The sequence below is a fragment of the Propithecus coquereli genome, unplaced genomic scaffold, assembly GCF_000956105.1.
Source record: "Propithecus coquereli isolate 6110/MARCELLA unplaced genomic scaffold, Pcoq_1.0 Scaffold59, whole genome shotgun sequence".
NCBI lineage: Eukaryota > Metazoa > Chordata > Mammalia > Primates > Indriidae > Propithecus > Propithecus coquereli.
The window spans coordinates 3203721-3217681 of record NW_012151840.1 but is presented as its reverse complement, the minus strand read 5'-3'; the positions used below and the strand labels follow the sequence as shown (position 1 = coordinate 3217681).

At 42.8% G+C, this 13961-nt stretch overlaps 1 protein-coding gene across 1 annotated transcript in view; it reads left to right on the top strand.

Moving 5' to 3' along the window:
- Positions 1-2952: 2952 nt before the first annotated feature.
- TDRD10 (tudor domain containing 10) overlaps positions 2953-13961 on the top strand; it is a 30024-nt gene continuing 19015 nt past the window's right edge. The window contains exons 1-4 of the mRNA XM_012658495.1: positions 2953-3055; positions 4067-4125; positions 9665-9735; positions 10387-10543. Coding sequence (XP_012513949.1) covers positions 2953-3055; positions 4067-4125; positions 9665-9735; positions 10387-10543 — 390 coding nt within the window. The remainder of the gene's footprint in view (positions 3056-4066; positions 4126-9664; positions 9736-10386; positions 10544-13961) is intronic.

Sequence of the window (13961 nt, the reverse complement as noted above, 5' to 3'; positions counted from 1 at the left end):
TGTATCAGTACTTGATTTCTTTTATATTGCCAAATAATATTCCATTGGATGGATATACCATATTTTATTCATTCATCAGTTGATGGACATTTGGATTGTTTCCACTTTTTGGCTAATATAAGCAATGCTGCTATGAATATTAATGAATAAGTCTTTGTGTGGATATGTTTGAATTTCTCTCGGGTAGTTACCCAGGAGTGGAATTGCTGGTAATTCTCTTTTTAACTTTTTGTGTGAAACTTTTCCAAAGTGGCTGTACCATCTTCCCACCAGCAGTATGAGGGCTCCCATTTCTCCACATTTTCAACACTTGTTTTACTCTGTCTTTTTGCTTATGGCTATCCTGGTAGATATGAAGTGGTATCATTGTGAGTTTTTGTTTGTTTTGTGTGCGTGTGGGTGTTTTGGGAGTCTGTTGCCAGGGCTAGCTAGAGTGCAGTAGCATTAGCATAGCTCACTGTAACCTCAAACTCCTGGGCTCAAGCAGTCTTCCTGCTTCAACCTCTCCAGTAGCTGGGACTATAAGCATGCGCCATTACACCCTCCCGATTTTCCTGTTTTTTGTAGAGACAGGGTCTTGCTGTGTTGCTCAGGGTGGTCTTGAATTCTTGGCTTCAAGCGATCCTCCCGCCTCATCCTTCCAAAGTGCTGGGATTACAGGCGTGAGCCACCATGCTGGCCTTATTGTGATTTTGATTTGCATTTCCCTAAATGTGCTTATTGACCATTTGTGTATCTTTGGAGAAATATCTAGCAGATCCTTTGCCCACTTTTAAATTGGTTTGTTTTCTTTGTTAGTGAGTTATAAGAGTTCTGTATGTATTCTTTAGGTCTTTTTAAAAACAGACATAAGACGTTTCTCCAGACTAAGCAATAGAGTGGAAGGAAGCTCAGGACTTTGGAGTCATATGGTTTGGGTTCAAAAAACAACCTTCTCCATTTGTAACCATAGATGTTAAGTGATCTTGGACAAATTATTAGGTTATCATCTCTGAGCTTCCATGACTTCATTTGTAAAATGGGATAATAATGCCTATCTCTTAGAGTTTCGGTGAGGATTAAATGAGACTGCGTATATTAGCTGCTCAGCATAGCACCTGGCAGGCCCTTAAAGGCATCTTGGAAAGATTTGTGCTGGGCCTTTGCTTGGGAGGTCTTGGTGCCTGCCCTGTTCCAGAAACCCACTGACTTTTCCAGGGGTAACTAGGAATTAGGACTAACACCCTACATCCCTGATTTTGCTAATAAACCTCTTGGTTTTCATCCATCCATACCTATCCATTTTTTAATTATCTTAACCACTTTCAGTTCTATTTAGATTTAGTTGCAGCTGAAGTGCTTGTTTCCTCCCACAGCTGGGAACAATTTAGAGAAAAGAGTTACTGTTTTATTTTAAAATTTAACGTTTTAAATTCTGTTTCTCCTAAAGTAAAGGGAAAACAATCCCTTTAAAATGACTTTGACAGCCTTCTTATCTGTAGGAAAAGAACCAAGACTTTGGAGTCATAGGCTTGAGTTGCCTCAGTATCTTGTATAATTTTAGGCAAATCATCTGATATCTTTGAGCTTTGGTTTTCCCATCTGTAAAATGGAAAGATAATACTTCACAGAGTTGTGGGAACGTGCCAATGAAAGCCATAAAAATAAACACAATGGCTACCATATATTGAGTACATTAATACATGGCAAGTGCTAAAAGAACAGGATCTCACTTAACCTTCATGATCTGTGACATAGGTGTTTTGATTACCATTTTAAAGACAAAACTTGCCCAGGGTCAGCTGCATCTGTCTTTAACTCCAAAGGCCCTGTTCTCTCCACAGGCCCACCACTGTACAGAAGTGTGTGTGGTTTTAAAGATGCTCATGGCCTGTAATCCCAGAAACTCAGGAGGCCGAGGCAGGAGGATAGATTGAATCCAGGAGTTTGAGGCTGCAGTGAGCTGTGATCGTGCTGCTGCACTTTAGCCTGGGTGACAAGTAGAGACTCTGTCCCTTAAAAAAAAAAAGTTGCTTATGCTACCTGTAGTAGTTTTCTATTTGCTGCCGTAACAAATCACTACAACCTCAGTGGCTCAACACAAATATATTATCTTACAGCCCTGTAGATACAAGTCTGACACACATCTGACTGGGCTGAAATCAAGGTGTCAGCAGGGCTGCATTGCTTCTGGAGGCTCTAGATGGAGAATCCTTTGTCTTTTCCAGCTTCTAGAGGCTGCCGGCATTCTTTGGCTTGTGGGCCCTTCGTCCACCTTCAAAGCCAGCAACAGTGGTCGAGTCCTTTTCATATCATAGCACTTTGGCTTTGCTTCTGTTGTCACATCTCTTTTTCTGACCTTCTTTTTTGCCTCCCTCTTCTACTCTTAAGGACCCTGTGATTATATTGGGCCCACCCAGATAATCTATTTTAATGTCAGCTGATTAGCAGCCTTAACTCCATCAGCAACCTTAATTCCCCCCTTGCCATATATTCATAGGTTCTGGGAATTAGGCTGTGAAGCCCTTCAGGGGGCCATTGTTCTGCCTACCATGGTACCTATTCAGTAGTTATGTGATGGCGAATTATCCTGGCATTCCGCTAACTGTGGCTGGTTGACTTTGCAGGAGATCCTGTTGGAAAGCAGCTGCACCATGTAAGTCCCTTCCTTTTGCTAATAAACAAGCCTCCTTCCACTCCCATCCTTCTCTTTCTCCTGTTCCTGTCTCACTAAGCCCAGAGCTTGAGAGTAATCCGCAGCATCTCTTGCCTATTGATCCTAATCCTAAACGTTTTATTAATAACTGTTAGTGATTAAAAAGGTACTAAGTGGAGGGCTTCCTGGCTCGGAACCTGATTCTGAGAGGAGGAAGGGAAGCCCTTGGTCAGGAAGGGGAGTGGAGGCTTAGGCAAGGTCCTTCTGCTTATGCCCGGCATGTTTCCTTTTGTTGGAGTCTGAGCTTGGGAGATACGATGCTAACACGTGTGTTTGACAGGTCCTGGAACAGCAGTGACTTCCAACCTTCTGCCATCCTGTTTGGGAAGAATGAAGTGTTGGTGGAGCAGAAATCTCCAGGTAAGGTAGCCTGGGGTATTGGCTGGTGCTGGAACCCTCAGCCTGTAGCTTGGTTCCTGGTTAATGGTGCCCAGTCTACTCAGGTTCCATTCAAGTGTGAGACTTGGGATCCACCCAGATTCTGCTCTTCCTCAGCTCAGCCACCATGTTTCCTTTCACATGGTGGATGCGACCCTCACTCCCTGGTGCATTTGCTGCTCCTAACCCCATGCTTCTGTTCCATTTGCACCTTCTTCCATTTTACCCTCCACCATCTCCAAAGTGATCTTTCTAAAACCCAGATCTATGGTCGTCCCCCATCTAGTTACAACTCTTCACCCACATCTCCCAGCCAGTGGAATAACCTGTGACTACAGAGGTGCAGCTTCCCATGATTGCACAGTTTGCCTCACCTGCCTTTCTAGCTGCCTTTCCTGCCACTCGCCTGCATGCAGCGGTGCAGCCCGCCTAGTCCTGACTACATGTGGTTTCCCAAACGTGCCAAGCTTTTTTGTACTCCATGCCTTTACATGTGCTGTTCCCTCTGCCTGGATTCCCTTCAGCCTCCACCCTGCTCCCCTGACTCCTCGTGCTCCCCTTTCTCAGCTTAACATTAACCCTGGGAAACACAACCCTATTGGTCGTGAAACACTTCCTAATACCTCACTGAATGTGCTGGAGTCCCGGTGTGCCCGTGACTCTCTGTCCCCATAGAGCGGACCTCCTGTATGCATGGCCAGCACTTATCACGGACTGCTCTGTGACACCGTTAAGTATTTGCCCAATAACCAAGTGTTCACGAGGGGAGAGATGTTGGTAGGGGTCTATATGTGTGAATATTTCAACGTCGAAGAAAACGAGGAGTCACTGTGATGTATTCTAATTCCTCTGAATTCTCTAACCTTACACCTGCTTTTTTTTTTTTTTTTTAAGATTAGTCAAACATAGAGGAGAGAAAGAGTAGAGCAAGGAATTTTATCTGTAACTGACTGCGAGTAGCACCTGCCTTTTTAATGCTGTTTTTCTTCTTAGGATTAAAGAAAAGAGAGACAGAGGTGTACGTGGGCAATCTCCCGCTGGATATCTCTGAGGTATTCTTCACTCTCCGTGAGCAGCTACTGCTTATGTTCCTTGCTCTTCCCTATCTGACTTACTAACCTGCTAATAACTCAGTTGTACCAGTTTTTAAAGATACTTGAGAGCTGTGATGGTGTAAGCAGTCATCAGTTGGTGACTAGAGTGACTAACTCACCACAGTTTGCCTTGGACTTTCCCAGGTTTGGCAGTAGAAAGCTAAAACTGCGTCTAGACAGTCGCAGCACTCAGCTACTTATCCCGTGTAAACCTGGGTTCTTGACCACCTACTTATCACTGTGGATCGAGGCAGCTGCTTTTTAGGAAGGGGCCTTGTTAGGGCTCAGGTGCTGATCCTTTGGTAATAGGGAGCAGTCTGTCTCAGCTAGAAAACTACACCTATTTAACTTGGAAATGGAGCAGTTCGGTCAGTGGGCTGTGTCAGTGGGACTTAGAGAACAGAATGTAAACAATGCTATTTTATTTTTTTGTGGAGGCAGTGTCTCACTATGTTGTCCAGGCTTGTCTCGAACCCCTGGCCTCAAGCGATCCTCCTAACATTCCTTCTTAAAATTGAGATATGATTTGTATACTATAAAATTCACCATTTAAAAATGTACCAGTCAGTAGTTTTTAGTATATTTACGAGGTTGTGCCACCATACCACTAACTCCAGAACATTTTCATCAACTTCCTAAAAAAACCCATACACATTAGCAATCCCTCCTCCTTCTCCCTTCCTCTCAGCCCCTGCAACCACTAATCTACTCTCTATCTCTAAGGATTTGCCTATTGTGAACATTTTATATAACTAGAATCATACAGCATGTGGAGTTTTGTGTTTTCTTTCACTTAGCATGATGTTTTCAGGGATCCATGTTACAGTGTCTCAGTACTTCATTCCTTTTTATAGCTGAATAATATTTCATCGTACGGATATACCACATTTTGTTTATCCATCAGTTGATGGACATTTAAGCTGTTTCCATTTTTTGGCTATTATGAGCAATGCTGCTATGAACATTGGCATACAAATTTTTGTCTAAACATACATTCTGGTTCTCTTGGGTAAATACCTAGGAGCAGAATTGGTGGGTCATGTGGTAACTCTGTGTTTAACTTTTTGTGGAACTACCAAACTGGTTTCCAAAATTGCTACACCATTTTATGTTCGCACCAGCAAAGTATGAGGTTTCCAATTTTTCTACTTCCTTGCCAAAACCTGTTATTATCCTTTTTATTATAGCCATCTAGTGGACATAAAATGGTAGCTCATGATTTTGATTTGCATTTCCCTGGTAACTAGTGAGCATCTTTTCATATGTTTATTGGCCATTTGTATATCTTCTTTGGAAGAATATCTCTTCAAATCCTTTGCCCATTTTTAATTGGTTTATTTTTTTTTATTATTGAGTTGTAAGAGTTCTTTATATATTCTGAATATAAATCCCTTATCAGATATATGATTTAAAAATATTTTCTTTTATTCAGCTGTCATTTAGCTTTATTTATAGTGTCCTTTCACACATAAAAGTTTTTAATTTTGATGAAGTATAATTTTTTTTTCTTTGGTTGCATGTACTTTAGGTGTCATAGCTAAGAATTCATTGCCTAATCTAAGATCACCAAGATTTATACCTGTGATTTTTTTCTAAGAGTTTTATAGTTTTATCTCTTATATTTAGGTCCGTGATCCTTTTTGAACTAATTCTTGTGTATAGTGTGAGGTAGTGGGTCCAACTTCGTTTTTTTTGCATGTGGATATCTAGTTGTCCCAACATCGTTTGTTGAAAAGACTGTTCTTTCCCCATTGAGTTATCTTGGCACCCTTGTCAAAAATCAGTTGAGCATAAATGTACCAGTTCATTTTTGATTCTTATTCTATTCCCGTTGATCTGTTTGTCCTTATGCCAGTACTCTATTTGCTTACTGTAGCTTTGTAGTATGTTTCGAAATTGGACACCCATTTACTCTTGAATCCTCTAGTTTGCCTTCTACCTACACCAGTTTTCCAAAACTGTTCCCGCTGAGTATACCAGTAACCTACATGATGCCAAATGGACTAAAAACTTTCAAATGCTTCTGTTTCCGTAATTATGATAGATCTGAAAACCCTCTCATGAGAAAATAACTGGAAATAGAGGCTAAAATATAAGAAACATTCCTTTTAAATACATAGCTGAGACCTAACAAAATGAGAAAAATTAAGAGAGCCCCAAATAGGCAAGTAACTAAAAACCAGAAGAATCTGGCCAATGTCCTTTGGGTCTTTGCCTGACTCAAAAACCAAAGGGCTTGGATTATAACAACCATGTTGGGGCAGGAGATGAGACAGGATATTTGAAAGGCTGGACTCTCAGTGAATAGTGAACCACAAAAACTTTGCTCGTTGGCCCAGGGTGGTATTAAGCTGTCTTGGCCTGGATGCTGGGGCTGGCAGGGCTAGCAATCTCCACAGGAACATACCACAGTAGGCCAGGTTTCATGTAAATAGGGTTTTAAATTCATATTACCTACGTGGTCTGGGAACCTTCAAGCCAAAAATTAACCTCTAATAAAATTAAAACCCAATTCATAAAATAAAAACACTTAGACTGTGAATGGCACAAAACTTTCTAAATCTGATAAAGAATATCTGCAGAAAATATACAAAAAACTTAATTATTTGGGAAACAAGTATTTTAAAATCTAGAACAGGATGCAAGTATTAATATCACCTCTTCTGTTTAACATTTTATGGGAAGTCTTAACCAGAGTAAGGGAGAAAAGAAAAAGAAATAAAAGGTGTAAGAATTATAAAGGGAAAAACAAAACTGTCATTATTTGTAGATGATTGCCTAAATTGAAAATCTGAAAGGATCTTAGATATTTTGTTAGAGTTCTTGAGAATTAGCAGGGTAATTGAATATAAGGTAAATATGCAAAAGTCAATTGCATTTCTATACAAGAGGAACCAAAAATACAAGGAACTAGAAATAAATAAAAGTTGTATGAGACATATATACAGAAAATTATAAAACTTAACTGAAAGACACTAATGCCCAGTAGTGGGATTGTTGGATCATATGGTAGTTCTATCATATTTGTAGTTTTTTGAGGAACCTCCATACTGTTCTCCGCAGTGGTGGTACGAGTTTTCGTTCCCACCAGCAGCGTGTAAGGGTTCCCTTTCCTCTGCGTCCTCATCGGCATTTGTTGTTTTTTGTCTTTTTGGTGCCCTTGCTGATAACACTAGTTGAAACTCCAGGGATGAAAAGATGTTTGCAGGGTGTTTTTGGTATTTGTGTGTGTGTTTGGGAGAGGAACAGGGATTCTTTTCTCACCCTCAAACATGTTTTCTGAAAACCTAGTGCTTCCTGAATCTGCTTGATACCACAGAACAGTAGTTTTCCACCTTGGCTATATATTCAAATCATCTGGGGAACTTTTAAAAACCAATAGATGCTTTAGTCCCACCCCCAGCAATTCTGATATTGTTTGTCTGCGGTGGGCTAGGCACTGCTTTGGTAGTTGAAAAAGAAAACTAGGCCGGGCGCGATGGCTCATGCCTGTAATCCTAGCACCCTGGGAAGCCAAGGTGGGAGAATCATTTGAGCTCAGGAGTTCAAGACCAGCCTGAGCAAGAGCGAGACCCCATCTCTATTAAAAATAGAAAAAAAATTAGCCAGTCAAATAAAAATAGAAACAAAAAATTAGCCTGGCGTGGTGACTCATGCCTGTAGTCCCAGCAACTCGGGAGGCTGAGGCAGGAGGATCGCTTGAGCCCAGGAGTCTGAGGTTGCTGTGAGCTAGGCTGACACCATGGCACTCACTCTAGCCTGGGCAACAAACCAAGACTCCGTCTCAAAAAAAATAAAAAAAGAGAAAAACTCAAGGAACTCCCCAGCTGAATCTTGTCTGTAGCCAGAATTGAAACCATTGCTGTTGAATAAGCGTTGGCAAACTTTTTCTGTAAAGGGTCATATAGTAAATATTTTATGCTTTGAAAGCCATATGCCTCAGTTACTCGTACTCAGCTGTGCTGTTGTAGCATGAAAGCTGCCATAGACAGTGTGTGAATGAATATGCATGCCTGTGTTTCAATAAAACTTTATCTACAAAAATGGTGGTGGACTGGATTTGGCCCAAGGCTGTGGTTTCCTGATACCTGTTATAGAAGATACCAAAATAATAAATAGTTTTCATTTTCTTTTAATAGCAGTAAAACCTGAGAAGAGAACTATGGTTTGCGTAACATAATGGAAAGAATGTAGGATTTGAACCCTGAGTTCAAATCCTAACTCTGAATTGGCTGTGCAATCTTAGGGAAGTCACTTAACCTCTCTGATCCTTATTTTATGCATCTGTGCAATGAGGATAACAGTAATGCATACTTTACGGGGGGTTATAGAGACCAGATGGAATAAGTCATATGAAAGTGCCTCATAAAGTGGAAATGCTAAGCACATATTGCTTGCTCTCACAAATTGCTTGTTGCTCAGCATCTTGTGGATTATGTGTAATAAACATTAAATATTTAAAAGTAAAGCAAATTAGAAAATTTGAATTTAAATGTAATATAAACATGGAGCCCGAGAAAAATGAGTTATACATAATGCATTTTTATTTTCCTAAGCCAACAAAGTGACTTTGGAAGATGATATAAATATACATTTCTCAAAGATAGAGTTTTCTGGAGAAAAATTAGTTTTCGCCACAGTTGTGAAATTTTACAACCGTAACATGCTGGTGGGGAAGCCAAGGAAGGAGCAAGTGTGGACGGGTGCAGGTAGGAGTCGAAAGAGCGGAGGCCTGAACAGAAGCCATCACAGTGGGCAGCGGGCGCACATCTGTTACCTGCAAGGAGGCATTTGCAGTAGGGCAGGCACAGAAGCCGAACTGCAGACAGTCAGGAGGGAGTGGGCGGGGAGGAAATGGAGGCATTAGGCGGAGACGGCTCTTTCTACAAGTTTGGCAGAAAAGGGAAAAAATAGGGTGTAGCTCAAAAGGGCATCAGGGTGGCGTAGATGTTATCTCAGAGCAGGGGAGGGTGGTGCAAGTGTGGAGATGGGGTCTCATGACAGTGGAGTGGGTTGGGAGGACCAGAGAGGGGAGGGAGGCAGCCTGAGGGCAGACCAGGAGAGGAGCTGAGAAGGCCCGGGGGAAATAACAAGGGAAGAGGGAGGAGAGTCAGACCGGAGCAGTGGGGAGAGGGCACTTGCAAAGCTGCAGAAGTCACTTCCTCCAGGGAGCCCGCCTTGACCTCCTCCTGTCCCTCTAAATCTGGGTTAAATGTGCTCCCGTAGCCGCTGTACTTCCTGTGATGAAATGGGCCATTTACTTGGTTGCCTTGTCTCCATCCCCCCTGGACTGTTGGGCTTCACTGAAGACAGGGCTCCTGTCTTGTCTGTCTCTGTATTTGCAGCACTTAGCATAAAATCTGGCCCAGGCAGCACATGATAGATTCTCATTAGGTATGTGTTAAACGAAGTACAAATTAGCTGGTTGGGGATCTAAAACCTTGAGAACTGGTTGTGAGTTATGTCTTCTGGTCTCTTTATCTTTTAAACCCTGTAGGAGGAAATTCTGTGCCTTCTGAAGGACTTCAGCCCTCTCCATGTCCACAAAATCCAGAATGGCTGCAAGTGGTAATGACTGTTCTTCCTTTGTTTGCTTTGGGAAGCACCTCCTTTCCTCCCTGTCCATTTCGCTGATGCGTGGCCATTGCAGACTAGCCCAGCAACTCCCAAATCCACACCCACGGCCACTTGGCAAGGAGACATTTGGGAAACCCCCTTTCCATATTTAACCCTCTGACTTGGCAGCTGATGATGTCTTGTCAATACAACCACCCTGGTTTAGACATCCAGAGACCTTGGGTTTATTTTTAGTTATGTCCCTGCTGTGTTTTCTGATTTGAGGCGAGTTACTGTGCCACCCTCACGTTTAGCTGTACCTGAAAACTGGACCTACTCATAGTTTCCCTTTCTTATTTTCAAGGCAATAACAGTGCTTTGAACTTTTGGGGGCAGTAGTATTAAAGAAACTCGTAGATATATTGTGCATAGTGATAGAATCAGCTCATTTCTTGCCCCCAGAGGCCCACAACAGTCTCTCCCATTGCCCGGCCCAGTCCTGAATCTGGACGTATTTTTGGCTTGTCGTGCATTTGGAATGGCTCTTCTGTTGCTGCGGGGGGAAAGGAGACTGCTCTCCCGCTGGGGCCCGCTGCCCCACCTGTCGCTCTGGGCTTCCCTTGAGATGTGCTCAGAGCTGCCGTCTCTCTCTTTCCTCGTCAGCTTCGCATTCGTGGACCTGGGCTCTGCGCAGAACGTGGCACTTGCGATCCAGGGATTAAATGGCAAGCTCTTCCACAAACGAAAATTGTTCGTGAATACAAACAAGAGGCCCCCCAAGAGCATCTCTGACTTGGCCAACAGGCCCGAGGAGCTGCCGGTACGTTCTCTGGCCTCTCCGTGCTCTGGTTGCTTTTGTTCCACTCTTCAGGGCTTGGCAGACTTTGCTTCTGGTCCTGTCATCCTCCTTCAGTCCAGCTTACTGTGGAAGATGTGGGGGCTCGGGTGAAATTAGGGAAACTTTATGACCTTTAGCAGAAGCAAGGTCAGGTACAGAAAACTTGGAATTTGTAGATAACGGGGACTGTGTTCTTGGCAAGGACTAAAAGAGTCATTAGGCAATTCAGTCAGGGCTTTTTCAACGTAGAATATTGAAATTCAGGTTTTTACTTGTTTAATGTAGCAAACATTAATTGGATGTCTGATGTTTGTGCAGCCCGTTCTGGCTACTTATGTGTAGTATAGGACAAAGGGGAATAAAATCTGGTTCCTCCTGGCAGGAAGACAAATATTGCCAAATATGAGGTGTGAGGCGGGGGAGTTAACGGTGGGGGTTCATGGTAGAGAAGGAAAGGCCCCTAACTTGCCCCTCAGAAGAGGTGGGCCAGGAGAAGGATCTCATTTCAGAGCCTGAAGTTAGGTTGTACATACAAGGACATCCGAAAAGCAGAGGCTTAAACAAGTTAACTATTTGGTTTCCTTTCCTATAGATGAAGTCAGGTTTGGAGTCCAGCGTTAGTATGGGGACTCCATGATGTTATCAGGGTTCCAGGCAGGAAGCAGGGGAGAGGCAAAGGGCAAAAGAGGCTGTGTCCTCTTAAAAGATACATGTTCAGAAGCCCTGACCGTAATTCTGCTTATGTTTCCTTGGATAGCACTACAACTTATGGCTTATGTGCAAAGAGGCTGGGACATGTAGTTCTTGTATTGATTTATTTATTTTTTTGAGACAGGGCCTCACTCTGTTACCCAGGCTGGAGTGCAGTGGCATCATCATAGCTCACTGCAACCTCCAGCTCCCAGGCTCAGACGATCCTCTTGGCTCAGGTGGGACTACAGGCGTGGGCCACCACAGCCGGCTAATTTTTAAATGTTTTGTAGAGATGGAGTCTCACTACATTGCCCAGGCTGGTCTCGAACTCCTGGCCTCAAGTGATCCTCCTGCCTCAGCGTCCCAAAGTGTTGGGATTACAGGAGTGATCCACCGCACCTGGCCTGAGATGTAGATCTTAAGGATAGGGACATTGTTGCTAAACTGTGGTTCTGTCAGCAGGGAGGAAGGAGAGAATGCACGCAGGCAGCCAGTTAACAAGTTCAGTCCCAAAGCGGGAGAAGTTGCAGATGGGAGCTGAGAGACAGGTTGGAATTACCACAACGAGATTGTCAGGTTGTCAATAGTTCCCAACTGTTTCTCTTTCTTTCTAAACCCTAGCAGCTCTTCAGAAGGTTAAACTGTGAGAGTATGCTACTTCCTGAATCTGCTGTTCTGTATCATGCTCTTCACTGAAAAAGTCAGCTTCTGGCTCATTATCTTTCTCCCATTATCATGCAAATGTAGTGTCCGTGTGGATGATCTGTCTAAGATTCCAGTGACTAGACTCTAGCCACTTGCTTCCCGATTGTTGTATCTTGGATGGTCTTTTCTTCCCCTTGGTCGCAGTTTCTCACTCCCCTAGCTATATTTCAGACCTTGCCATTGCTAATAACTGAGCATCTCCAAAATAGCCATTTCAAACATCCCACTGTGCACCCCCCATCTTTGCAGCTCTCTTACCCTGGAAGAGTAGTTCTCAAGCTTGCACAAGCATCAGAATCAACTGAAGAGCTTGTCAAAACAGCTTGCTGAGCTCCATACCCCAGAGATTCTGATTCAGTACATCTAGGATGGGACCCAAGAATTTGCACAAACTCCAGCTGGTGCTGGTTCTCCTGGGGCCACATTTTGAGTAGCAAGGCTCTGCAGCCCCCAGGCCAACAGTTGATATATTGGCACACATCAGTCACCTAAATCCACTGACCCCACCATTTCTTCACTATTCAACACTCTCTTTGTTCTCTCACTTCCCTCCTTAGCTTAGATTCCACAGTCTATAAGTACCTTAGTCCAAACATCCTTAACTGCCTTACCCTTTTCTCACTAGGTCATATCTTGGAAGACCTCAATCCTTGTTGAACCCTCTGCCTGTTCTGAACATGTCCTCTGAGCTGCTGTGAAGGCATCACACAGCCTTGCTAACTGGTCTCAGTATATGTGGGTGGCCACAAGCTTTCCTAATCTTCTAAATTGGCCTGTCTTGGAATTCCCTAACCTTTTTTGCTCCTGTGTCCAGTCTGCTCTTAAGCCCATTTGATGAATTTTTTGTTTTAGATAGTATATTTTTCAACTTTCATTTGGTTCTTTTTTCCCATTTCTCTGCCAAAATCTTCCGTTTTTTCACCCATTTTGTCTCTTTTAGATTCTTTAATATATTTATGGTCATTATTATAAAATCATTTTCTGCACATTTTAACATCTGAATAATTTGTGGATCTGCTTCTATTGACATTTACTCCCTTGATTATGGACAGAATTTTCAAAATCCTTTAGAAATATAGTAATTTTTTATTATACGTTGGACATTGTGGGTATTGTAGAGACATTTTGTTATTATCCTCTAAATAGTGTTGGATTTTTTTCTAGCAAAAATTAAATTGCTAGCATACCTTTTCATCAGATGAGTGCTTACCAAGATCTCTCCCCAGCACTGTGAGACCACGATATCTGTGTTCCTCTCCCGGCTCCCTTTCCCTGACCCTGACCGCAGCTGTACTCCTCCAGGCTTCCAAGAACCTGCCCTGCACATACCTTGGGATTCAGCCAAGGACCTGAGGTGAACCCCTAGATTTCTGGGTTCTTTGTGGCTCCTTCCTTTCTGGTACTCTGTCCCCCAGATTTCTGCCATGTAAACTCTTACCTGTTTTTGCTGCCCAGAGAGACTGCCACTTTCTGCCTGAGCTCTCTTTCCCTTTGCTGTGGTTTAGGATGATGCCCCCAGGCAAAAGGCCAGAGTGAATGTGGGGCTCACCAGCTTTCCTTGTCTCAGGCAAATTGCCACCTGCCATCCACTATCATTAGTCCTGTGCTGGGAACGATTTATTCATATATTTTTCCCAGTTTGAGAGCTTTTTGGGGTGAGAACGTTAAGTTGTGTCATGACAGAATCAGAAACTGGGAAAGAGTGTCCTAGTCTCGCTTGCTTAGGGTGGATGTGGTTTCCCAGGAGTGCTCCTAGTGCAGCTAACCAGGAGATGCACACAAAATCCCTGTACGTTTGCCAATGTAAGTACACAGTCCTAGGTAAACAATACATGGGGCAAAAAAGAAACTATAACAAATTTGAAAACACTGAGAACTGAACAATAAGGAAAATACTACCCATAAAAAGTTTTAGGATAGAGTGAAAGTAATATTTAGAGGCAAATGTTCGATTTTAAATGAGCAAATACGAAAAGTTGAAAGTTAATGAGCTAAGAGTTAT